General features: G+C 42.7%; 1 protein-coding gene across 6 annotated transcripts in view; it reads left to right on the top strand.

Moving 5' to 3' along the window:
• Positions 1 to 25,663, top strand: part of SLC25A13 (solute carrier family 25 member 13) — a 184,720-nt gene that overhangs the window by 121,550 nt on the left and 37,507 nt on the right. For all 6 annotated transcript variants that reach the window (XM_027573835.2, XM_027573836.2, XM_027573833.2 and 3 more), the window contains 2 exons: positions 8,505 to 8,557; positions 10,043 to 10,123. In XM_027573835.2, the coding sequence (XP_027429636.1) occupies positions 8,505 to 8,557; positions 10,043 to 10,123 (134 nt within the window). The remainder of the gene's footprint in view (positions 1 to 8,504; positions 8,558 to 10,042; positions 10,124 to 25,663) is intronic.

The following is a 25,663-nucleotide window of genomic DNA, read 5'->3' as shown; positions in this document are numbered from 1 at the left end:
GATAGAGTCAAGAGAAATCAGAATCCACGAGAAATACTTCTTAAAGGAAGGCTTTTGTTTTTGTTTCTTTTGTTGATGGGAGAAGTCATAAAAAAAAAAAATCTGCCAGAAAGAGAAATTAGATCATTTTATGAATTAAACTTAACTTGGAGCACTACTTAAGTTTTGAGTTAATTGGCAAAAGAATGTTTTTTTGTTTTAATTAAACCATTGATCTGGGCATACAGTCTTAAATGGGTCTGTGTGGTGTGAAAGCAGTCGTCTTCCATCTTCGAATGTTCTCAAGGTGACATCTAGAGGATATTGTGGTGATGTCTCAGGAAGTTATTGATACGTTTACATTCTAGAAGGAAGTTTTGTCAGCTAGTTTAAGCAAGGCCTCTTCTTGTGGTTAATGGCTCTATAGAGGGGAGTACCCAAATTACATGGGTCCACGGTGAAATTCCTTCTTGCATAATTCTTGTGGATAAAAATAAATTTTAAAAAATTCTAGCACCAAAATAAAATGATTGGAGTTTCTGCAACTGTTTTGCATAACTTAAGAACACATGTGTCTTGGAACCAACTACAGTCTTTGAATTGCACCAAATCATGGCTGTCAGTCCATTTCCAGCAAAGCTTCTAATGAGCACAAAATAGATTGGTTTGAATCTTATTTTTTTTTAGCCAGTTTTTTGCATGAAGGGTATTAATTTAGGGTATTAAGGCTGTGAAAAGATCAAAAGGCAGACATTGGCTTCTAGGAAACCATGAGCTGGGTAATCCATCTGCGGAGACATATAGGGAGCCAGCAATAGGGAGCACAGGGTGTTAACACGGGAGGCAGAAGTGTAGTACAAGGTCACACCAAGGAGGGGTGGGTATGTTGTCAGAGGCCCCAGAAGGCCGGATGACAATAGCGGTGAGCTTAGAAGCTTGGGAAGGATGACGAAAAGATCGAAGTAGACATAGCCCAGGGAAGAAAAGATTGAGTTGAGTTAGCGCTGGGCATGCAGAATGGTAATTTATAACCAGTTACTTCCATTGCTGAGGCTGCAGCAAGCAGAACAGATTAAACCTCCACAGCAAGGAATTGAGGTAGAAGAAAAGATGACTAGTTGTCATGTACCATACGGAGGGAGGGGATATGACCTTTCCTCCCAATGATCTTCACTTCTAGAAAGCCAGCCCCGAAGCAGGAGTCAAAGGAACTAAATCCTTCCTAGACTATAAATCAGTATCATTCATTTACATTTTGACACTCAGTCTTCCAGAGGCATCCTGAGCCATGGCTGGTTCTTGACATTTGGAGTAAAACATTTAACCCAGATGAGCAATCATTTAAATCTGGCCATCTGCACTGCCCCCCCACCCCCACTGCCCAGTCCCAATGGGGTGCTCCCCAGGAGCCCCGCCCCAAGTGATCCAAGGGCTCTGAAAGGGGATAGCTCATTAGGGAGGGTGGAAATGCCTCATGCCTCAGGGCAATATGAGTCAAAGGCGGACAGACAAGCGGTGGGAGGAGGAGGGAGGAAAGAAGGCTTGAACAAGTGAAGAGAGAAGGCCATGGAACTAGGAGCAGGAATAAAAGCTGTGAGACAGGGCGCGCAGAGTGCTGATAGCTCCAGAATGAAGGGTAATCTGATGTTGAAAGCAAGGAGGGCTCTCTGGGAAGATGAGGGCAAGTGTAGTGGCCTCTGTGGGGAGGTCAGGAGGGTAAGAATTTAACATTGGAGGGGTTTCCTCTGGGTTGAAACTAGATAACACAAAAAAGTGCTTCATGTGCCTTTGGCTAGAGGAATGGGGATCGTTTATGCGCTCATTTCCCCTACCAAACTCCACCACTTGTCTCTGCCCTGAATGCCCCCTTCCGCATTTTACGTGCTCGTCGGCGGTCCCTTTCTCAGGACTGTGCTCTGCCCTGAGACAGAGATGCTGCTTTACATCTGCTTTACAGAGTTTCTTCCTTGCCGTGGCCCCTCAGCATCTGTGCTCCTGCCTGTCTTGTGCAGTGTGGCGTTTCAGGAGAGCTACTCCATGGTGCTTACAGTTGTCCGTGGACCGGCAGCCTGGCTCCCCACCTGCTGCTCTACCTGAGCCCGCTTCCCCGTGTGTGCCCAGACTCGGACCTGTTCTCCAGGTCGTAACCAGCAGGTTGGCCCTGCTGTTCAGTGCTTCAGTGCCCAATATGCCGCACCTGGAGAGAGAGAGAAGTGGAGGCATGATGTGGATGCCCACCACACCTCCACCTCCTTTCGCTGTGTGAAAGGGCCCATCCGTGCAGGGTGCTAGCCCAGGGCCGGGCGGGGCCCAGAGAAAAGTTGTGGAACGGTCTGGGGCCAGAAGAAAAGCCTTTACAGAGCAAAGAAGAAAGTTGGAGCAGTAAGTCTACTAGAGGGACCAGGGAGATGGTGAGCACGCGTGGCAGAGAGCCCTGGCTGGAGGGGAGTGGTGGAGCCGAATGAACTCAACGCTTGAGCGCCACGGCATAGTCCCCAGTCACGGAGGGCCTTGGGCTAGGCTGCTTAGCCTCTCCAGATGACGGTGTCCATGAAGGAAGAGGAGAGTGATGATGGTGATGGTGATGAAGATAAAAACAAACAACAAAAAATCACCTCTGTAGTACTTCCTGTGTGCTTGGAGGGCTTTATGTATATGAACTCATGTCATTGTCAGAACTACCCCATGAAGACAGTACTGTGTGTATTTCCATTTTATAGATGTAGAAACTGAGGTACAAAGAGATTGGGTTAAGTTGCCCACAGTGACACAGCTAACTGACGGAGTCAGCCTGCAGACTAGCATCCCGGATCCAAACTCCACCCTGTTTCTGACCTGGCTCTTCTGCCACTCAGGAGAATTTACATTGTAAACAGGTGCTTATTGTGAGAGGTTGAGCAGCGTTTAACTTCTTAACATAAACATTTTAACTTGAAAACTTAAAGATGTATTGTTAGGTCTGTGCTAAGAGGAAGCAGGGCCAGGAGACACTCTCAGACCAAATGTGCCCCCACATCTGGGGGACAGCTCTTCTAAGGATAGGCATCATGCTTATGGAGACCCCATTCTACTCTGGACTTAACTCTGGACCATGAACATTATTCAGGCAGAATTGCCTCTTGTATGCAGGAACAGAATCAAGGATATGCCTTGAACGGACAGAAACATCTCGTTTTTGAATACGTAATGAAGGTTGTGAATTGTGTCTAGCTCTACATTTACTCATATAAGTACAGTAATAAACCAGTGAGTCATCATCAGCATCTTGATCTACCAGCGAAGAACCTAGAGTTGAAAGAATAACATCCCCAAGATCACTCAGCAGGAAAAGGGTACAGACCTCGGATGTACCTGACAGCCCAGGTCTGTCAGCCTCCAAAGCCCAGGCTCCAAGCCATTCATTTTGCTGCCAAGCCATTGGAAATAAATCACTTCAGTTAGGCCAGCGTTATTAATGAGTTTCTTTCAGAGTCCCTTCCAACTCTGGGATTCTAGAATTCTGCTTCTAAAAGGTTTTTAAGCAAAGAATAGCATAGCAGCCCTCTGATCCAGCACACGGCTCCAGGAACCTCTTTGGGGTGCTGTAGGGAGCTCACGTTAGAGGTTCCTGATGTGGGCTTAGTCCCCACACGTCTAGTGCAGTTCTTGTTGGGTTGCACAAGGGACTGGGATCAGAGGGGCTAGTGTGATTTAGATCTCAACCCTATGAAATTTGAAGACAAAATATTGTATTAATATTGTACCCTGTAAATCTTTTCTCGCATTAGCAGCCTTCTGGTAAAGTTTGCCAAGGAAGCATTGCCATATGTGCTGATGGAGCTGAACTAAAATGAGAAGATTAGAAAACTAACCACACTAATAAATTTCATTTGAGGCAGTTGGAAAATAGACTGCTGTTTTGACAAGTTAGAAACAACACACACATCCATTCTCTGTTAAAATGAGTTTCCAGAATCCAACAGAAACATCTTATATTAGAAGCCTGATTTTTCTGCTGAGTTACCCAGATGTCAAACATATATGTACTTTAAACTTCACTGTGATCGTGCTGAAGTGCCATAACAAGACTGGCTGTTTTAGGCGTTATGGAGCCGCATCCCCGCCCCACCCCCCACCCCCACAGTCAGGGAGCCAGGAAGGTTCTTGAAATGCCCACCGCTGTGACTTTTCACTGTCCCACAGATCATGACCCCTTCCAGAGAGCATTTACGCAGGGCTGCCAGCGTCCAGGCCCAAGTCCGTAGTGGCACCCGGTTCGGGTTGCAGTCTACAGCTGCCTTTGTTTCCCTCTTTAGCCAGGGTAGTCACCACAAGAATGGTCCTTATTCAGTGCGCCCTCATGTGCCACCATCTGGCCCAAGTCTTAGGAATGGATCTGTACTTTGGTTTTATTCTTAATGAGTTGAAGTCATTCATTTAGTGAAACTCAGGGCCTCTGATTATATTACTTTAACCTCTTGATTACTCTCCCTGCCTTAGGCTTCTGCCCTTAGCATCTGTCCTTCACTTGCCTCTAGAACTTTTTACTCTTTGAACTTCAGTCTCTACTTTAAAAGCCACCCCATGTATCTGCAGAATTTGGCCCAAGCTCCTTAGTGTGCCCGGGGGGAGATGCACCAGATAGGAGCACCCCCTCCAGCCAGACCGCCTGGGTTGAACCCATTCCCCCATCTAACAGCTGAGTGACCTTGGGTAGGCTCCTTAAAGTCTGTTTCAGTTTCTCTTGATGGGTTAAGAATAACTTGCACTGAGTTACTGTTTTTGACTTGTGTGGGTTAAATGTGTTGATTCACCTAAAGCCTGTAGAATAGTGCCTGACATGTGGGAGGTGCCCCCGAATACTGGCCGTTGTCACTGTCACTACTGCGGTTACTTATCACAAGGTCCATGATCCAGCCACAGACTTCAGTGGTCTTGACCCAACCCTGACTGTGTCATGCTCTTCAGACTTTGGTGCCTTTCACTCACCGGCCACGGCGCCCTGTGTTCTACCCACATCTTTTTTCTCCGGTGAACCTCTGCCTTGCCTTCAAGACCCAAGGTGCTCTCCTTCCTCTTCCAGGAAACAACTGGTTCTTTCCACTGTGTTCACATAATTCTTTGATGCCTCTTGGCTCTGCTTCTCACCACTCTTTTTTTTAATTGGTTTATCTCCCTTCGGGGGCACACAGAGATACCTAGGGGTTCCCTTTTCTTCTACACTGAGAATTTCTCTTGGGGCAGGGGGGAGGGCACAGACTTTACTGTGTCCATCCCAGTTCCTTCCAGTCCCAGGTGCGCAGAAGGCACTCGGTAAATGTTTGCTGAACAAATAAATATTTGCTGCCCTATATTTAGTCTTAAATACAGGGTTTTCTCTTTTGTTTGGTTTTGTTTTTTGCTGTTCACAGTACATTACTAAATTTAGAGTGAGAAAGACAAATGTCGATAGCTTAAAAGGCTGGCTGAAGTGATTGTGTCTAACACTGTAGTCATTTGGCTCTGTGGGCTGTTTTTTATTAGTCATTTTAAAAGACTGTCACGGGGTAGTTATAGAGACAAGAGATCATCATTTAAATCACAGTGCTTTCAGCCCCTCCATGGTTTTGGTCTACAATTTAATGATGAGAAAAATACATCTAGCGAGTAAATATTTAACAAAATGTTTTGGTACTTGACCTGAGTACAGAGGAAAATGGAAATTATAAATGTTAAGGTCTAGTTAAAACAGTGCATCCCTATATTTTACCTGTAGAAATTAGCATTGTAGTTGTACAGAGTCATAACAAAGCCTCTCTCCTATTAGAGACATCGTATTCTGTCATTTGTTGTAAGTAAAAGATTCATAAGTGAATGTAGTTTAGGAGGAGAGAGTGCTCACTTTGAATAAGCACTTGCTTGGCCCAGATGGTTTCGTATTCATGTTTTCTGTGCTGCTTTGGTTCATTTAGATTATAAAGAGCATAGCCCGCCTCCAACTAGAGAGAGCAGTTTTGGTTAAGAGTTTCCTCGAGAGAGAAAGAAGACAGATCTCCCAGTGATTCCAGGGTAGGAATGTCCCTGGGACCTGGCCTCAGAGGGACCAGAAGATGGTCAGGTCCGCTCTCCCCACCTGTGCACGCTTCATGGGCTGTGTTCTCTCTCTTTGGTGTCTCTGTTGCATTGGCTTCACATTCTCTTCTGTCTGTCCGTCCACTTCTTTTCTTATGCTTCTGCTCCTCATGTTTCATCGAGGCAGTAGGCCACCCAGGGTTTCAGCCGCCACCCTCCCGACTCTGCAGGGCGTCTGCTCTGTCTCTGCCTCTGTGCTGACCGGCTCTTCGCTCTCAGGGCTCTGTCGCGCTCCTGGGCAAACACTCCCCACTGGCTCGCTACCAGCTCAGAGGTCCCGGGTTGCTGGACTCATGGCCTGCACGTGTTTTAGGTTTCTTATCCTTGTGTGACCACCTGTGGGCCTGGGTGAAGCAGGCTCCAAATATGGCGGCCTAGAGGAGACATTGCAAACTCAAATCCAGGATCAGGCAGGTTAGGTACGTGAAGAAAGGCAGGGTGTGAGGGGCAGTTACATTTCTGCCGTGGGGCACGGGACAGGTGAGTGTTGTCTAAAAACATGGACTCTTGAGGAGGAGGGCTCAGGTTGGAATCCCACCCTCACCATTTATTAGCTGGGTGATTCAGAATGGATAAATCTCTTGTGTGCCTCAGTTTCCTCTCTGCAGGGTGGTTGTAAGGATTAAATGAGTCAGTAAAGTGCTTAAGGTGGTGCCTGATACGTCATAAGTAATACGTTAGCTGTTTTTAGGTCAGCTGTTTTTAAAGAACATTTTCATTACTTTCTCCCATTTTTCCTGAAACAGGAAGTTCTTGGTGCTTTTTGTAGAACCAGAGGCACAGAAAAACATTTCTCACTTGTGAAGATAGCAGCAGAGCAAGAAAAATGATGAATGACAGTTGTCCTCAATCCCATGTTGTCATTAGGGAGTGGAGGGACCTTAGTGAACTGATGCTGGGTCCTAACGGGCAGAGCCTCACCCAGATGTAGCAGATTGCTATAATGTCAAAGAGGCCGAGGGCTGTCAGATCGATCCATGCATCGATCGATCGATCCGTCTTTACATCTTTGCAGTAAGCTTAAATTACGTTTGAAACCTTGTACTACTCAATAAAACACATCTGCAGACTGGATACAGACAGCCCTCAGGCTAGTGACTTTTGGCCACAGGCTTAGGAAGATGGTGTGTGCCAGGCTGGCCTCTCCGAAGAGACTGCAAGTGAACCTTCTTAGGTTGACTAGTTAGAAAATTGTTGTTACCGACAAAGGCTAACATTGTGAAGTCCCTCTCAAGGACAACAGTGTGACATGGGAGAGCAATGCGTTCTGATCCTCAAGGTTAGCTCACATTGTGTTTCTAAGAAAAGGCATCTGCCTTTCATTTTATTTCTTTAGAACAAATGAAAATGATAACATTTTTTAGTATACCTATGTCGGTCTGCTCCTTTTGGGAGCGCATTTCCCAGAAGCGGCCCTTTCCCGTCAAAGGCAACCTCTTGCTGTGCTCTGGTGCGGAATTCCCACTCGGCGAACACGCTCAAAACGGAACTTTACACACACACACACACACACACACACACACACACACACACGCTCAAAACGGAACTTTACACACACACACACACACACACACACACACACACACACACACACACACACACACACTCTTGTATGTCCTGTCTCTCGCACGCACGCACACACCCATTAGTATGTCCTGTCTTTTTCCCCACACAGCAGCCAGAGTGGTCTTTTGAAACTGAATTAGCGTATCCCTCTCCTGATGGAGGCTTGTGATTACTTCTCATCTGACTTAGGGTCCTGGCCTACAGTGCGGCTATAGTGTCCGGCCCCCACCTGTTCCTGTCCTTGGGCCTGCTCTGTGCCAGGTGGCTCGTCAATGTTCACCCTCATTTTTGAGCACACCGGGCTTGTTCCTATTCTGCTTTCTTTGCCTTATCTGTTCCCTTCCAGAATGCATTTTTCCCCAGCTGTCACGTCTTCAGTAAAGCCTCTCCCTTCCTTCCGCCTGAGGCCGGTCAGAGCAAGAACCTTGTTTGTCTTGTGCTTGTCACCAAGTTATAGTTGCTAAATGAATGAATGGCTAAACTGTGGGCCTCCAGGGGTGGGCAGATGAGAAAAGTGTTAGAAAAAAATAATATAGTCACTAAAGTACACTTATTTCACGTATTTAAGAGGCAGGAGGGAAAAGAACAAACTTATGGAATAATGAGATTTCCTGTATCACTAATACTGTTGATTTTCCCGATGTGCAAACGACCCAGAATATGAGTGGGAATTTACTTGGTCCTGATGTGGCTCTTAGACACATTTGTACTTACACATTCCATTTCGAGTATTCTCATTAAAAGTAATAGCCTAAAATCTCAGCAGAGATTGCCCCAGTGTTTAGATGGTGGTCCCTTCTTTAGAGCTGCTGATTTGTTTAGTTAACGGTAATTTATTTAATATACTTCTACTTTTTGTTGCTTTTTAGGTCTGTTGCCACAGTTACTGGGAGTTGCCCCAGAGAAGGCCATAAAACTTACAGTAAGTCTTTTCAGTTGATGCTTCTTATGCAGAGAGTTTGCACACTCAGGAATCTAGCAGATATTCTTATGGGAAACAGCAGGTTTGTGTTTCCTCGGAGGTGATAGCTAATTCGAACGTAGGCACTCGTCACACACAGTTTTTTCACTGTCCTCCACTGAACATCCAAAAATGTGATGCTATATTTGAACAGGACTTGTGGTGGCTGCTACCACCACCACCACCAGCAACTACCACCACCACCATCAACCACCACCACCACCAAAGTGGCAGCAGCTGCTGCTAAATTGGCCTCCATCCCTACCAGATATATGGTACATGTATGTACCTGTATGATCTGTTATTATTTAATCTCCAGCAAAGTGGGACTGAGCATTTACAGATGAGGAAAGTGGGGCCCACGGGGTTTCAGTATTTACCTGAGTCCACACAATTCATGAGTGGAAAGAGAAGAATCCCAAACCAGCTCATTACATGTGCCATTGGTAGAATTCGTTTTTCAGGTATGTTCTCTAAGCATCTGCCAGGCCACCTGTTCAGGGGTCTGAGTTCTAGTTGAAGTTGATCCTTTATCCAGTGCGAGGCTCTCGTGTGACAGATTGGAGATATTCAGTAAGTTGGTGGAATGGACAGATACTGCTTTTATATCACGAAGGTCATAAGGCCCCAGAAAGTTAAACTCCAATTTTAGATTGGGCTCTGTAGCCTTGGTGCCTAAAATTCTTTTACTTTGTTATTATGTGGCCTTGGGACAACTCATCTTCTCTGGCTTGTGTCTTCCAAAAACATGATTGATTTTTAAGATGACTTGTAGTACATACCATTTTGAGTACATTATACTTAACTAATTAATTAAGGTTACTGATGTTGAGAATTCTTAGATACTAAATTTTTTAAGCTGAAAAATCTGCTTAGCCAACTTTTTCTCGGTGATGTGTTTTGTTTTAGATTAAATTTCGTTAGCAGACATGAAAGTGATTTTTATTCAGACTCTAAACCAGTTCTAACTTCTAAAGTGTATGTTTTTATTGTGTGCTTGGGGGTCAATACGTCTTTCTTATGCTGTTGTAATTGGCGGACATATTTGCATTTTAGGCTGGTAAGCCATCTATCTTTTTTTTTTTTTTATTTTAAGCTTCAGTTTTAAGTAATCGCTACTCCCAACCTGGGGCTGGAACTCACAACCCTGAGATCAAGAGTCACACGCTCCACCCACTGAGCCAGCCAGGTGCCCCTAAGCCACCTGTCTTTCAGTTTCTTTCTCCCGGAAACATCAGGAATACTTAAATATATTTTACCTTTTAAAAAGTACATATGTGCTATTAAAGGTACTTCTCAAACTCTTTTAAGATCCTTAATTTATTCGGTTTATGATTACTTCAGTATACTGACAGAGAAAAAGAACATGTTCTTTACAGTTGTATATTTATATGTGTTTAATGAATTTATATTTTTCATCAGCTTCTGTAAATATTTTTCTTCAAGGTGAATGATTTTGTGAGGGATAAATTTATGAGCAGAGATGGTTCGGTCCCACTTGCAGCAGAAATTCTTGCTGGCGGCTGTGTAAGTACCTTTTGCATAACTCTGCGTTGAAAAGACTTGTTTCCCATGCATACTCCCACCGTGGTAACCTAATGTGGACTAAGGCTTCTGTTCAACCACAGATCCTGTGCAAGGGCAGAGTCTTCTAGGGCCCGAGAACCATTCCTGAGATGGAAGGGTAAATGTTTGTGAAATTACTGCCTGTTAAGTCATGCCTGTTAAATCCGTCATTGCTTCCGTTTGGTTCTGTAGTAGAAGTGATTTGTGGCAGAAAGTGTTTGGCCTTTGAAACAATCTTTGCTAACCTTTTCCTAAAGTTAATTTGTAGTACATTCTTTCCTCATGGCACCCTCTGCTGGGTCAGGCACTAAAATTTGTAGTTTGGAGTCGGCAGCCATAGCCCTCTGCTTTGCTTTGCCTTCCACGTACCAGCACCTCCTTAAGCTTCCCTGTGCTTCTGAGAGAAGGATGCTGGGAAACAACTGGCTGCGTGTGCTCTGTATTGTCGAAACCGCTTGGAATGAGTATTTCTTTATATGGATGAACAACCTGCATCTTGTTCTTAAGCTCAGCAAAACATGATGTCTCGTTTTATCTCATGTACAGGTTTGTTCATGTGAATGCAAATACTTTAAGTAAATTAAACTCTTCTACAAAGACTGGTGCTATTTGAAGATAAGGTTAGTTAAATAAACGGGCTTTGATCACTAGGGCAATACAATATTGGTATATTTTCCATCTAAACCTGTTTTCTTTTCTTATAAGAAAGATGAGGTCACTTACTTTTTTAGTTAGCTTGTTCTGTGCAGGAAATGGCCTTCATAAAATAATCTTTTCTTGAAAATCATTGCATTTCGATGCTGGGTAAACACCTGAGAATATTAAACCTTTGTTTGGAAAGGGCTTATTGTCCTGTCTGGCTTTGAATAGGAGCAGGAGCTAAGAAGTCCTTGTCCTGGTCATTCTGAAGAGATAGACGGAATTTGGCTCTTGCCTGACTCTCTTTCTGTTTGATCACTGACCTGTCGTAGATGGCCAGGTAGGGTCCCCTTGTCCTGTAACTTTAGGAGCACTCAGGGTGGAAAAAGGGAGGCTTTATTGTGCTAAATAAAAAGGGCATCCAATAATAATCAAAAAGAATATTATTAGGAGGTGCAGAAGCTGCTCTTCCCGTAAGTACTCTTCATTTGAAACAACGGGAGTGTCCGTTTGAGGTACTCAGTTTCCTCATGTTAAAGGGGCGCGTCCACCGGCTGTCCCTGGCCTGGCCTCCAGGCTGTTGCACGGGTGTTTCTGTAGGTCAGGGGGGTTTGTTTCTTTTAAAAAGTCAGGTTGTAAACCTGCTGGAAAAGACATGATTATATATCTCTGTCAGAGTTTAAAATGTGAAATTAATTATGTGATACTGCTCCAGATTTTGGCAATAACCTGGAGGTTTATTATCTTTTTAACGAAAACATTTTGCCTGCATGTGGGTCTGGGAGATGGGTTGTGGCACGTATTGTCTGCCGTAGGTGGTCTTGTTTTCTTTTCTGTGGTCGCCCATTTCAAACACAAAGCACAGGTTGGCATCAGAAGTGGTGCCTAGTTACTGTAAAGAGGTGCAGCCCTTCTTCAAGCCTGATCTAAACATGGGCTTAAGATTGGAGCCGCTTGGGCTTTGCAGCTACTTAAAGTATCTGTGAAATGAGGTTTGCCATCCTTCATCTCAAAGGCGGAAAGACCGTGGTCCACGGTTTTCAAGCCTCCCTTTGCGCTCCCCCCGCCCCGCAACACTACTTTAAGAAGTCAGAGTTTATTTTTCAAGTAAGCAATCCTGTAGGTAGCAAACAATGCAGACCCTTCAACTCGCTGAGCAGCAGGGTGGACGATCCCATTCTCAGTGTGTTTTTAAATCAGCAGCATCCTCCTTTGCTGCGACGGAGGACGGAGTTTCCCCGCCCTCAGTCAGACACACACCTTAGACGGTCTGCGTGGGCTCCACAGGCTCGCCTCTCCAGTTGGGAATACAGAGGCCTTTGAGAGGCTGGGTCACATGGCCAGCTGTCCTTCTTAGTTCACCCAAGCATGCCAGGCTCTGACTTTTAAGTCCCCGCGGAGCCCCCTAGCTTCATTATTACCGAGAATTAGTACACATGGCTGACTTTTCACTTGTAACTGAAGCTGCTCATTTCTTTGAAGAAAGCTTTTTCTGTTTTATAGTCTGTTTTTTGCAAAAACAGGGAGAATACGCAGGGAGGTCTTTGTCTCGTAACCTTCACAGCACTTGGCAAAACTAATAGTCTGTTTTATTATATTGTTTCGGAAAAACGACCACAGTGATAGTAAATTTGGAGGAAAATTTTAGAAGAAAAAGAATAAAATTAGTCCCGTTCATTAACTTATTTTTGATTATAGCAAAACTTGTAACTGTGAAGACATTAAAAAAATCTTCCGTTCCATTGATGTGTATAAAAGGGTCAAATCTGACTTTATTTTTAAAGTCATTGTTTGCACTGAACTTAGTTTTGGTTTAGAGCACTGTTAAAAATTTGACTTGAGCTTTCTGAGCATTTTTATAGATTCACGCGTAACAGTAGTGATACATTCAGCACGGTTTAAGACCAAATTGAAATGCTGCGCCTGGGGTTTACAAACTCTGAGTCTGTAAAGTTCTCTGTGGTTTGTGTGTTCTCCATACATTGGTTTGCTGTGCGCTGTATTAGGCTAGTAGTTGTAGGAGTTTTGACGGAGACCCAGATCCTCAGGCATCCCTGCACAAAATACATAAACCTTCTCTTTCTTTCCATCTTTCCCCTTCTTGGGTCGGAAGCTCAGTGCCCGGAGGGGGACATGATTAGGGGCCACTGTCAGTGACGGTGGAGCTCACAGGAAATGTGGCAGAGGAGAAGGGGCCTGTCACTACGCATTTCCTGGTAGGTTCCCAGTGAATTTAAAAACTGACATCATCTCTCACCGCCTTGTTGTTGATGGCTTGCTGCTGCTTCTGCCTGACACAGTAATGTCGTGTGCTCTGAAAGTGGCAGTCCCCAGTTCAGCAAAACAAGTGTGCAGTGACAGTCTTCTCTGCTTCCGGTGAAATAGAGGGTTGAAATCCCGAGGGGTCTGGGATCTTCGGTTTTTGATCCTTTGATCTTAAGTCATCAAATAAGGAAATACAAGTGGTGCCGTGACTGGTTTCAAGGAGAATATAAATATGATGAGTAATTTAGTTGGCATGAAAATAAATCTACACTGAAATGAAATAATATTCACTAGGGGAAAAAAGTGACCAAGTATAAACCGCTCTCTTTTAAAGTTCATATTTAGTAAAAATTATTTGCATACCAATAGAAAATGATAGCATTCTGTGATCGTTTTTAGAAAGACAAGTAAACATGCTTTTTGAACAATAGTCCTTTGACAATAGGCCCCTGGTATTTCTTTTTCTCTTGAGATCCCTACACACAAACAGATGCACATTTGTGTGTGTTGTGTGTGTGTGGGATACATCTAGTGCTTATGGCAGTTTATACTCATTTCAAGTGGCAAAGATAATTGATGTGCTCCGTCACTGGTTTGGAAAAGGATTGGTGAGGCTGTGGCATGAAGAGCAATCTTAACTGCAGCCCCCTTCAAGTATGGCCCTATTGTTGCCTGTATTTCCATTATTACAGTGATCCCCATATGCATTGATATTTTTATGCCTGTGTGTATAGCTGTGTATCAGATACCATTTTTCAGGCAAGTTTTTATCATTCACCTTTTTTACATCACATTCAGTTGTAGTTAATCTTTATTATTTAAAAAACAAAAAGGTACAGACACTGATGTGCCTACCACTTAGGTTAAGATGTCAGACTCGACAAATGCAGCTGGAGGCCCTCGCATTTCTGGCGTGATAGCTTCTCCCTCCCTCATCTCCCAGGAGATAACCCTATCCTGAAAGTGGTGGTTTTCATTTCCATGTATGTCTTTATACTTTTTATAAATATATCCCTGAGCAATATAAATGTTTGCTTTTGGAGGCTTCCTTCTATAGGAACAACTCATGATTCTTACATTGATGCCTTCACATTTTACCCCCCCCCCCCCCCAGCTGGTGCAACTCATGTGCTTTGCTTGCAAGAAAAGAACAGTAAGTGGGAATATAACATTGAAATGTAATGTGGTATACAGTGAGGATGCCTGTTATAGAAGTGTGGATTTATAGGATTTTATATAGATATAATTGGGACACTGTATTTATTTAACCAATTTTTTGTAACTTGGAGTTTCTTCCCTAGACCTTGCCCTAGTCCTTTCCTCAATTTCACCACTTAAACTCATGCCCAACACTAAGTAGATTTAAAATTATAACCCTCCTCACTGCCAGCATACTTGTTCCCTGTCTGCCTTACTGTCCCCACTCTTCCCTCCTCCCTAATGGGAATGATTTTAGTGTTTCTCCATCATTGAGGAGGAGAGGTATTCTGGTTATCTACTGTTGAATAACAAGTCCACCCTAACACTTAGTGGCCTCAAAAGCAATTTATTACCTCTTACATTTCTGTGGGTTGACTGGGTTCAGCTGGGTGCTTCTCATTTGTGATCCCTGTGTGGTTATAGGCAGATAGCAGCTGGGGCTAGAGTCATCTGAAGACTTGACTGGGGTGGATGTCCAAGACGACTCACTTGTGGCCGGCAGTGATGCCAGCGAGGACATTGTCCAGAGCACCTGCTGCAGCTTCTCTGCATAGCTTGGGTTTTTCAAACTTTGGCAGCTTGATTCTAAAGGGGCCTTCCCTAAAGTACACATTCTGAGAGTCCTAGCAGAAGCTGCAAGACTTCTTAGGACCACCTAACTTTGACTGTCACTCCTGCTGGATTCTTTTGGTCAAACAAACCACTTATGCCAAAGTTCAAAAGGAGGGAAATTAGATTTTTACCTTTCAGTGAGAATAATAGTAAAGAATCTTTAAACTATCTCTGGAGGGTTCAGTAGGCAGTATTGTAGGACAAGAACATCCCCATTGCCCTCTACTTTATGATGATTTCATTGTTAATCCAATGTCTTCTCCGAGGATCTGTTGCAGATTCTAGAACCCATTCCTGCTTCAGATTGCTTTTGGCTGCAGGGGGCAGAAACTCATTAAAGCAACAATAGCAAAATGAAGGTTTACTGTAAGGGTGTACATGAAATTAAAGGCTCTAGAAAACTAAAGCAGTTCTGGGAACTGGCTACTTTCTGCATTTTCTCCTGTTGGCCTTCTTGGTCTCTCTCACAGTGACTTTCCATCTCTCCGCACACTTTTTTTTAAAGATTGCATTTTTTTTTTTTTCCAAAGCAGTTTTTGGCTCACAGAATTGGGAGAAAAATACAGAGATTTCCCCGAATGCCTTCTACTCCTACACATGCATAAACTCCACCACCATCAACTTTCCCCAACAGAGTGGTATAATTATTACAATTGATGAACCTGCATTGACACATCATTATCATTCAAAACCCATAATTTACCTTATGGTTCACTCATGGTGTACATTCTGTGGGTTTGGACAAATGTATAGTAACGTATATCTATCATGTTAATAATCATACAGAGTATTTTCACTGTCCTAAAAATCTTCTGTGCTCTGCCTATTCATCTCTCCCCTTCTCTTCCACCCTTAGCTCTCTTCCAATGATCTTTTTACTGTCTTCGCAGTTTTTCCTTTTCCAGAATGTCCTAGAGTTGGAATCACATACGTGTAGCCTTTCCAGATTGTCTTCTTTCACTTAGTAATATGCATTTAAGGTTCCTCTGTGTCTTTCATGGCTCGATGGCTCATTTCTCTTTAGACTGAATAATATTCCTTTGTCTGGATGTACCAGCAGTTTATTCATTCTCCTACTGAAGAACATCTTAATTTCTTCCAGGTTTGGGCAATTATAAATAAGACTGCTATAAACATCCTTGTGCAGGTTTTTGTTGAAAACATAAGTTTCAACTCCTTTGAGTAAATTTCAAGGAGTAAAGTTGTTGGTTCTTAAGAGTATGTTTAGTTTTGTAAGGAACCTCCAAACTGTCTTCTAAAGTGGCTATACCATTTTCCATTTCCACTGGCAACAAATGAGAGTTCCTGTTGCTCCACATCCTTGTCAGCATTTGACATTGTCAATGTCATGCATAGCTTTTTATTTTGCTGATCCATTTCTTCTCTTCCTCACGGTTTTGACTTCTTCTAGAATTCCTTCATATTCTTGCTGGCCATCTGGCCTCTGTCCCTAACAGATGACCTTCAACTTCTTTTCATCATCAGCCCCAGCTGATTAGTACAGGTAGCTCAATTTTGTTTCATTTAATTTTGTTTCATTTTCATTTAATTATTAAGAGAGGAAATTTGATTGGCAAGCATCAGCTTTGTGGGCCAGCCTTGATTCATGACCCCACCCATATATTAATAACTTTGCTTAACAAAATCATTTGTTCCAGCCATCTGTAAATGCATTCAAATACTTCCTGCACTTGTATTTTGGTTTTAGCTTGAATCCTGTAAGTATCCCCTGAATAATAATGTATGTAGTTCTGTCATAAAATATACCTGAAGGCATATTCTCTATGATTGAGCTTGAAATCTCTTGAGGTTTCAAACCAAGTCAAGAAAAGCAGGGAGAAAATTTCCTCATGTAATGAACACATATGCTCTGAAACTCAGCTGGTGAGTCAGATTGCCTGAAGTGGATTAAGTCCCATTTCTGCGATCTTTTTCAGAGTTTTCGGTGAGATGTCTCACAGGGTAGGTTTCTTAAGGCAGAATTGTTATTTATGTGTGGAGGTGTCTGTACACATATCCAACTTATAAATATAAAATGATGTGAGGCACAGTCATTAGGTTCAGTTTCTGTGAGGTTGCATCTATGTGACATGTCAAGTAGCCAAGATTTATTATGCATTATAATGATGCTATGGAAATATGGTTATTATTTTTTTAATGCTTACATCTTAATAGTTCACTTGTAGTTTAATGAAAATCTATGGTTAGTTACATTGTTTTCAGATGTTGTCATTGTTAATATTTGGAATATTCTCTGGGAAGTTTTTCTGCATTCCCCCAAAAATGTAAGCCCATATTGTACCTCCCACTCCTTCCCTTCATTCTTCCTTCCTTCCTTCCTTTTTCTTTTTCTTTCTTTCTTTCTTTCTTTCTTTCTTTCTTTCTTTTTCTTTCTTTCTTTCTTTCCTTTCTTTCCTTTCTTTCTTTCTTTCTTTCTTTCTTTCTTTCTTTCTTTCTTTTCTTTTCTTTTCTTTTCTTTTCTTTTCTTTTCTTTTCTTTCTTTCTTTCTTTCTTTCTTTCTTTCTTTCTTTCTTTCTTTCTTTCTTTCTTTCTTTTCTTTCTTTTCTTTCTTTCTTTTTCTTTCTTTTTCTTTCTTTTTCTTTCTTTCTCTCTCTCTCTCTCTCTCTCCCCCCCCTCCCTCCCTCCCTCCCTCCCTCCCTCCCTCATTTGTCAATGGCAATTTGTAGTTTGATGGATGACTTCCAACAAGATTGAAGTGAATGAAATTATTCTTGCTTTCGTAAGCTTTACATTATGTACATTACTTTTCATTTGTTTCCATATATTTACAAACTCAAAATTGTACCAAACACATATTTTAGCCAACATTTTCTATATTTCAACATATGTTAAAATTGTGTTTTTTAATTACAAAAAAAAAATAGCCATATTCAAGCTAAGGTAGAAAACAAAGCAAAAGAAACTGGCCATAATTCTTCAATTCTCATAGTGTAAGTTTTTTAAATTTGTACATATGCTTCATCTCTCTCTGTCCACTCTGATGACTCCAAGGCTTAGGGACTGTATCAGGTAACGTGTGGTCTGGCTTTGCCACTTAAGGAGCTCTTCCTTTATAACTTTGTGCTGTCAGCTCCTTGCATCCTGGGGATCATGGGTAAATGTTGCCTGCACTGAGACATCTGCAAATGCTGAGAGAAGGACCCATGTCTCACTGTTATGCCTGGATGCCTAGCATTGTGTCTAATATATGGGAGAGGCTTAAAAACATTTATTGAATGAATAAATGCTTGACTGAAAGATGTTGGTAATGAGGGTAGTAAATGTAGGGTAGTGATTGATATACTGAGTTGCTGTTAACTTGGATACAGATAGTCATTGAAGAGACAGTAATTCCAGGGATCAGAGTGTGAAGGAAATGATGGACTTTAGGGATAGCTGTAACATGCCTACACATACATATGTGGATGTTTCTTTTTTCTTTTTAAGATTTTATTTGTCAGAGTGAGCAAGCACAAGCAGGGGGAGGGGCAGGCAGAGTGAGCAAGGATCCTGACTCGGGGCTTGATCCCAGGACTCTGGGATCATGACCTGAGCCGAAGGCAGACGCTTAACTGACTGAGCCACCCAGGCGCCCCTGTCCGGGATGTTCCATAAGAAATGTTTTCCATACCTCAGTAAAGGAACTAACCATTAAAAAGATTCTATTTATTTTATTTGGCTTCATTCCAATCCCCAAATATTTACAGAACCGTAGGAGCAGAAAGAATATAAAACACTTAAAACACCTGGGGTATTTGAGATAGCTTATTTATTATTGCTTATTTTGTTAGTAGAAAAGATTTTATTGAATGGTTAATATGTGAAATTATCATGTCAGAACCATGAAGGAATCACACGAAAGAGTGGCTTTAAAACAAAAGGGACTAACAGTGAGTTCCCACTACACACCTATTATAATGGCTGACGTCGGAAACACTGCTGATGAGTGTATGGAGCAAAAGGAACTAATTCATTGCCAGTGGAAATGCAAAATGGTACAGCCACTTTGGAACATAGTTTTGAGGTTCCTTACAAAACTAAATTGTAAGATCTGGCAATTTCAGTCCTTGGTTTTTACCCAGAGGAGTTGAAAACTTATGTTTTCAACAAAAACCTGCACAAGGATACTTACAGCAGCTTTATTCATAGCTGCCAAAACTTGGAAGAAACCAAGATGTCCTTTAGGAGATGAACGGATAAATAAACTGTGGTATAGCCAGACAAAGGGATATTGTTGAGTCCTAAAAGATATGAGCTATCGAGTCGTGAAAAGACTTGGAAGAACCTTAAATGCTTATTAGTAAATGAAAGAAGCCAATCTGGAAAGGCTACATACTCTATGATTGCAACACAGAATCCAGAATAGATAGGACATTCTGGAAAAGGGCAAAACTATGGAGACAGTAAAAAGATCAGTGGTTGCTGGGGATGGAGGAAAGACAGAGAAATGAATGGGCAGAGCGAAGAGGATTTTTAGGGCAGTGGAAATACTCTGTGTGATATAATCATGGTGCATATATGTCATTATACATTTGTCCAAACCCATAGAATGTACTAGGAATGAACCGTAAGGTGGACTGTGGACTTTGCGTGATCGTGACGTGTCAGTGTGGGTTCATCAGTTGGAAGAAATGCAGCACCCTGGTGGGGATGATGGTAGTGGGGAGGTTTGCATGTGTGGGGGCAGGGGGTAGATGGGAAATGTTTTTATAAACCTGAAACAGCTCTAAAAAATAAAAGAACCAGTAAGTAGCAAAAAACGTTAACCACAACAATCTCGAAGTTGGAGGCTTCAGAGAAGCCCGTGAGGTGGCTTTGTCATAGTGTGGCCAGAACGTCTTCTGGGGCCTGGGACTAAGGCAGGGGGCTGTAGTGAGAACTCTGCCTGGCTGCATCTGTGGAAGCCCATGCTCCAGACTTCAGCTGGGCTTGGAGCACACAGAGCTGTCTGATGGTACCCCGAGTTCATCAGGATGGCCTGCCTAGCTAAAGTGGCTCCAAAATGTCTTCTAGTAGGGGAAAGGCCAGCTGGTGAGAGGCCCGGAGCCAGCCTGATGTCTTGTTTTCTCCCTTTTCCTCCTGTGACAAAGTCTCAGCCTTGTTGGACTCAACACAGTTCAAGCACTGGGCCATCCTTCTGGTTATCTAATATATGGGGGAGGGGTTTGTTATGATGTGAAAATATAAAGAAAGATTGGGCTGCAGCTTTCATGCAGTTAAGGTACTTTAGACATTGAAGGTCTGTAAATCATTACATGATTCTGGTAGTAGTAGTCAAAATAGACACGTATCACTGACAGAGCCCAAATGTGAACATACTTGACAGGTCTGTAACTTAATTGCTTTTTAATGTCAGTCAAACATTCCACTTTGGTTTCTTGGCCAAGCTTCTATAGGCCCTCTTAAAATCCTATGAAGTTGAAAATATGATACTTAATACTTGTAAAATGTGTAAACAGCATAGCCTTTTTGCTATGTACTTAAGAATAGGAAATTTCAATTTGGTGTCTCTCAGAAACAAGTGGTGAGAATCTAATTCCCTTTTACAATTTCTTAATGGTCTAGTTACAGAGTTTTTATTAAACAGCTTAGTTTACACATCAAATCAAAGGAGGAGATCCTATATTGTTTCATGTTTAGAGACGTGCATTTAGTCTGATAGTCTAACCAGGCGTATTAGTTTGCTAGGGCTGCCATAACAAAATGCCACAGACTGCATAGTTGAAGTCCTAGAAATTTATTTTCTCACACTTAGGAAAGCCAGAAGTCCAAGAGCAGGGTGTCTGCAGCTTGGGTTTGCTTCTGAAGAGTCTGTCCTTCACTTGCGGATGGCCGTCTTTTCTCTGCGTCTTCACATGCTACCCTCAGTCTGTGTGCTGCCGTATTTTCATCAACTTTAAAGGCTCCAGTTATCTAGAACAAGGGCCCACCCAGATGACCTCATTTTACCTAAATTGCCTCTCTACGGCCCTATTTCTAAATACAGTCACAATCTAAGGCATAGGGTTAGGTCTCCAACATAGGAATTTTTGAGGGATGCAATTTAGTCTATAACACTAGGAGTTACACTAAAGGTTCTTTTCTCAACTTGCAGCAAGGACTCAGCTTCTTGATTGTAGCTGAGGGATGACGTCTCCTGTGGGCACTGGGTCCAGCACTGTCCCTTCAGAGCTGGGTAGAGGGTGAGGGGCCTCTTGGCTTCGTGCCCCCTCACATTTGCCGGCTTCTTTGTGAGCTTGTTGAATACCTGTCTTCAGTATTGCCAAGTACCTGACTGCTGTCAGCTACTATATTTTAATTTCATTCATCCACTGCTATTTGCTGAATATTTTTTTTATACCTCTGTTTTTTTTTTTTTTTTTTTTTAAGTAAGCTCTGTGCCCAGTGTGAGGCTCGAACTCACAACCCCAAGATTGAGAGTCATGTGCTTCACCGACTGAGGCAGCCAGGCACCTCCCTGTGGTCTTTCTTTTTTCTTTTTTGAGAGAGGGTGAGAGAGAGAGAGAGATGGAGAAGGGGCAGAGGGAGAGGGAGAGAGAATCTCAAGCAGACTCCCCATTGAGCGTGGAGCCCGATGCAGGGCTTGATCACATACCCTGAGGTCATAACCTGGGCCGAAATCAAGAGTCAGACACTTAACCAGCTGAGCCGCCCAGGTGCCCCTCCCTGTGATCTTTATATACGATGATAATACCTATAACACTACAAATTATTTTCATGTCTCCCTGTAACATTGAGTTAGTAAGAGAGTAAATAGAAAATATCTCGAAGCTTAGATTTCTTAAGAAATCTTTGTTTTTCAGTTTATCTAAATACCAAATACTGTCATCACTTGGGCATTCATTTTATATGTAACATGCATCATTAGACATTTACTAGTGTAGACCTTTTTTATAGTTACAATTTTATTTGTATCCAGATAATCAAAATAATGTATTTGGGTTTTAGTTTAAAAAAGCCATATTCCATAACTTCATATTAATCTATTTTTGACACATGTAAGCACACATTTTAGAATGTCAGTGTGCAATTAGATATTCTTAGCACATGTCATTTGTGAAAAGCACTTTGAATCTAAGTACATTCAATTGAGCATAATTAAAATATCAAGATACACATTCTTCATATACATTTTGCCACTTAATTTTTTAAGTAGCTATAAGTATCTACCATGTGAATTCAAATTAAAGGGAGGTGATTAAATACAGTGATATTTAATGCTTTTAGTTTAAAATATAACAGGAATTACGCTATGTTAAAAAAAATACACCGCTGCGTTTTCTGTGGACAGCAGATTGATGACAGGATTGATTTTTTTTTTTTTTTTTTTTTTAATGCAAGGCTGTTAATAGTTTCTGAATAGTCTCGAGACTGTTGCCTAGAATGGTTTCACGGGATGCAGATCATATGAGAGCATGCTTCTTCATCTTGTGAGTACTTTTGACTCAACTCCCCAGGTCCCGAGAAAGAACGCTCAGGGACACTATCTAGGTTAGGAAAGAAGCTTTGGAGAAGGACTTGTTTAGTTCCTAACAGGTGAAAGAAAATGGATCCTGGAGAAATATGAACTGGAGCTCCTGAACCAATCCTTTAGATAATGTATTAAAGCTACGGCTCTTTTCCGTAGCTTAATGAAAAGCAGATAGCCTTGGCAAGTCATTTTAAGGCATATGACTTTAAAACCTACTTGTTCACAATTATTCGACCTAAACTATGGTAGGATCACTTTAGTGTGAAGGTCACTTCCATGGAGTACTTGGAGAAATTGGACAATGCATTAGAGTCCTAGGGTATGTTGCCTTTCTATTTGATTTCTCAAAATTCTGTTTTTAAAAAGTAGATTCATCACTTCCCACAATAAAATTACCTGTGCAACATCAGAAGTGTCAACAATGATCTTCATCATTACATAACATGGCAAGAGGAATTTGGGTGACAAAATTGTGAGAAAGAAGAAGAAATCAAGATAACAGTAGCATCTGGTCAGTGAGCAAAAGCTGGGATGGAAGCCACATTTCAGGTTCTTTGCAGACTCTCTAGCCCATTTCAGAGAAGGGGGGTATTAGAGGGGAAAAAACCTGTAATTTTACTTTGAGCCATGAGGAGTGTCTTGTGAAAAATTAGAGCATTTGGAAATAACGATGCTTTGTGTCGATAGAGCCCTATTCATTTGAGAAGCTTGGTGCTTAGGCTTCATGCTGACATAGTTGTAGCTTCCACAGTCCCATGTCCCCTTCTGGTTGCTCTTAGCCTTCTTGATGCAGAGGTGAATTTATGAAGATCATTATATAAAAGGATCACAACCGCTTCAACTGTCCTGGAGATGTGAACTTTGATTCGTGTTGGTAGTGGAATGGGACATCTGGAATTGACTTGGGACAGCTTTAAAGGTCAACATTAGAAGTTGATCTTGGATGGAAAGGGCATTTGTGTGGCTTTCCTTGTAGCAGTCTTACTACCTGGTCAAAAGAACGTGCCCTATACCTCGTTTTCGGCAGTGGGGAGCTTTTGTGCTGCACCCAACCTAGTCTCTTGTCTCCATTCCTTCTGGGACCCAGGGTGCTCATTTTCAAAGTGGTTTGCTGGTGCTGGGGGCAGTCCACAGCTGAATGGAGGTGCAGAAACCAGTCCCCCTGACAGAGTGTGGTAGAGGCTATGTTGGTCAGCTAGCCATTGCTGATTTAGCAGCTCCTTCCTGCAGCAGGACAGGATGAACCATTTCTCAGTAACAGAAGTATGTCAGAATTAGAAGTACCCACATTTTGTTGAATGTCAGCTTGAATTTAATTGATAAAGTTAAATGAATTTAAATAAAAACTCTCCAGTTATGTTGAGCACCTCTCTATCACCCATCACTAGGGGAGATTTTTTAAAGATTTTATTTATTTATTTGAAAGAGAGAGAATGAGAGAGAGAGAGCACGAGAGGGAAGAGGGTCAGAGGGAGAAACAGACTCCCCGCCGAGCAGGGAGCGCGATGTGGGACTCGATCCCAGGACTCCAGGATCATGACCTGAGCCGAAGGCAGTGGCCCAACCAACTGAGCCACCCAGGCGCCCGAGATTTCCCCCCCCCCCAAACTTTTTTTACTCGAGATTGCTACTTCCTGGAATGCTCAGTATCACTGTGCTTTCCTCAAAAAGAAGTTTTAATTTACAGGTTTCTAGGAAAAGACAAAATGGGAGCTCATTTGTACTGGCTTTGAGGGCATTTGGTAAGCTAAATTCACCTAAACAGAGTTCTGTCCTATATTTGTTAATGGTGGTCAGTACCATTGATTGCTAGGCACTGGGGTACATGCTTTATGTGCATGCTTTCGTTTAATCTTCACATAATCCTATAAATAACTTCTAGAACATGTGCTCCATAAGGGTGGGGATCTTCCTTAGTTTTGTTCACTCTTACACAGCTGCTCTAGAGTGGACACACGAATTTCTTTAAAAAAAATGCTCCAAAATATTTTGTCACACTGATACTCGTATTCACCCCAGTGTGGTGGGCAATGAAACGTTCTTGCTCAGTACCTGGTAATAGCCTGGGTAAGAATCCACATCTCACTGAACTGACTTACTCCTCACCTGCAAGTCCTGTGCATGCACTGGGGTCTCAGTAGGGAACCCACTGTGGTGCTGCCCGTGGCTCTGGGTCTCCTCGGGCAGGTGCAGATCACAGCCCTAAATAGCATGTAGATAAATCGCAGCCTGCCGTGTCTTTGTCTCTGGGAGTTGAGGGGTGGAATGTGTGAGCCATTGCATTGGACTCGTCTTTAGACGTCATTAGCTACCTCGTTGACCTGTCTGGGTTGCACGTTGGACTAACTTCACCTTAACTTCTGGAGAGCCGGAATATTACATTTACTGTTGATTCTCAGAGGTCATTTGTTGTTTTGTGTTTGGCTTATGAGAGAGCTTTCATCACCTCCTTTTGCTAAATCCTGATCCATTTGATTCTATTTTTCTTTATCTGTGGAGCATAAGTAGTAGGGCAGGCTCCTACCATCTGCTTCACACCCTGACTTCCTCTCCTCCCCCACCCAGAACCTGTACACTGTTCTGCATAAGTGTAACAGCTCTGTTTTATCTTTTCACTCTCCCCCAGAATTTTTCTCCTTAATTACGCTAAATACATTTGCATTCTACCTTGCTGGCTTCCATAGATGACATCATCTTTCTCTTTCCCTTTTATACAAACTCAAATTTCCCAGCATCCATTTTCCCATCTTCCTGGTCACAGGTCACACCGTGAGCTGGACCTTGCCTCCCTGTGCCACTGTTAGCCTTCTCTCTTTGAAAGCCCCTTTCTTCTGTGCCTGGATTGCTGTACACCATGGTCCGTGGTGTGTGGCAGAGGCTTCTCATCACTTCTTAGGTCTCCACTCCTGGTGTTTCATCTCCCTGGACCCCATGTGAGCTCCTGCCTTCGGTTGGCACAGATGTGGGATGACGCCTTCATCCATCTCCATCCCTAACTCCCAACTCACCTTTCCATTGCCTTCTGGATGTGTCCCCCACCCTTATGTCCCTATGGTCCTGTTACACAGATGTAAAATGATGGGTCCTTTCTTTGCTCCTACACACTCCTTTGGCCCCACATTCAGCAGCCGGGCCCTGGTGCTCCCTACTGCATCGTTACTCACGCACCCCCGAACCCCTACCTTATTACTGGTGCAGTTGTTCTGATTCTGGTCTTTTTTTTTTTTTTTAATCTCCCACCTAGTCTGCTAAAACCCTAATTATTGGCCCTGCCCCAGGGCTCTCCTTCCCTCCTGAACCCTCTCCTTTCTGCT

This window comes from Zalophus californianus, chromosome 12, assembly GCF_009762305.2.
Source record: "Zalophus californianus isolate mZalCal1 chromosome 12, mZalCal1.pri.v2, whole genome shotgun sequence".
Taxonomy (NCBI): domain Eukaryota; kingdom Metazoa; phylum Chordata; class Mammalia; order Carnivora; family Otariidae; genus Zalophus; species Zalophus californianus.
The sequence above is the reverse complement of the archived record's forward strand: the minus strand, read 5'-3'. Positions and strand labels throughout refer to the sequence as shown.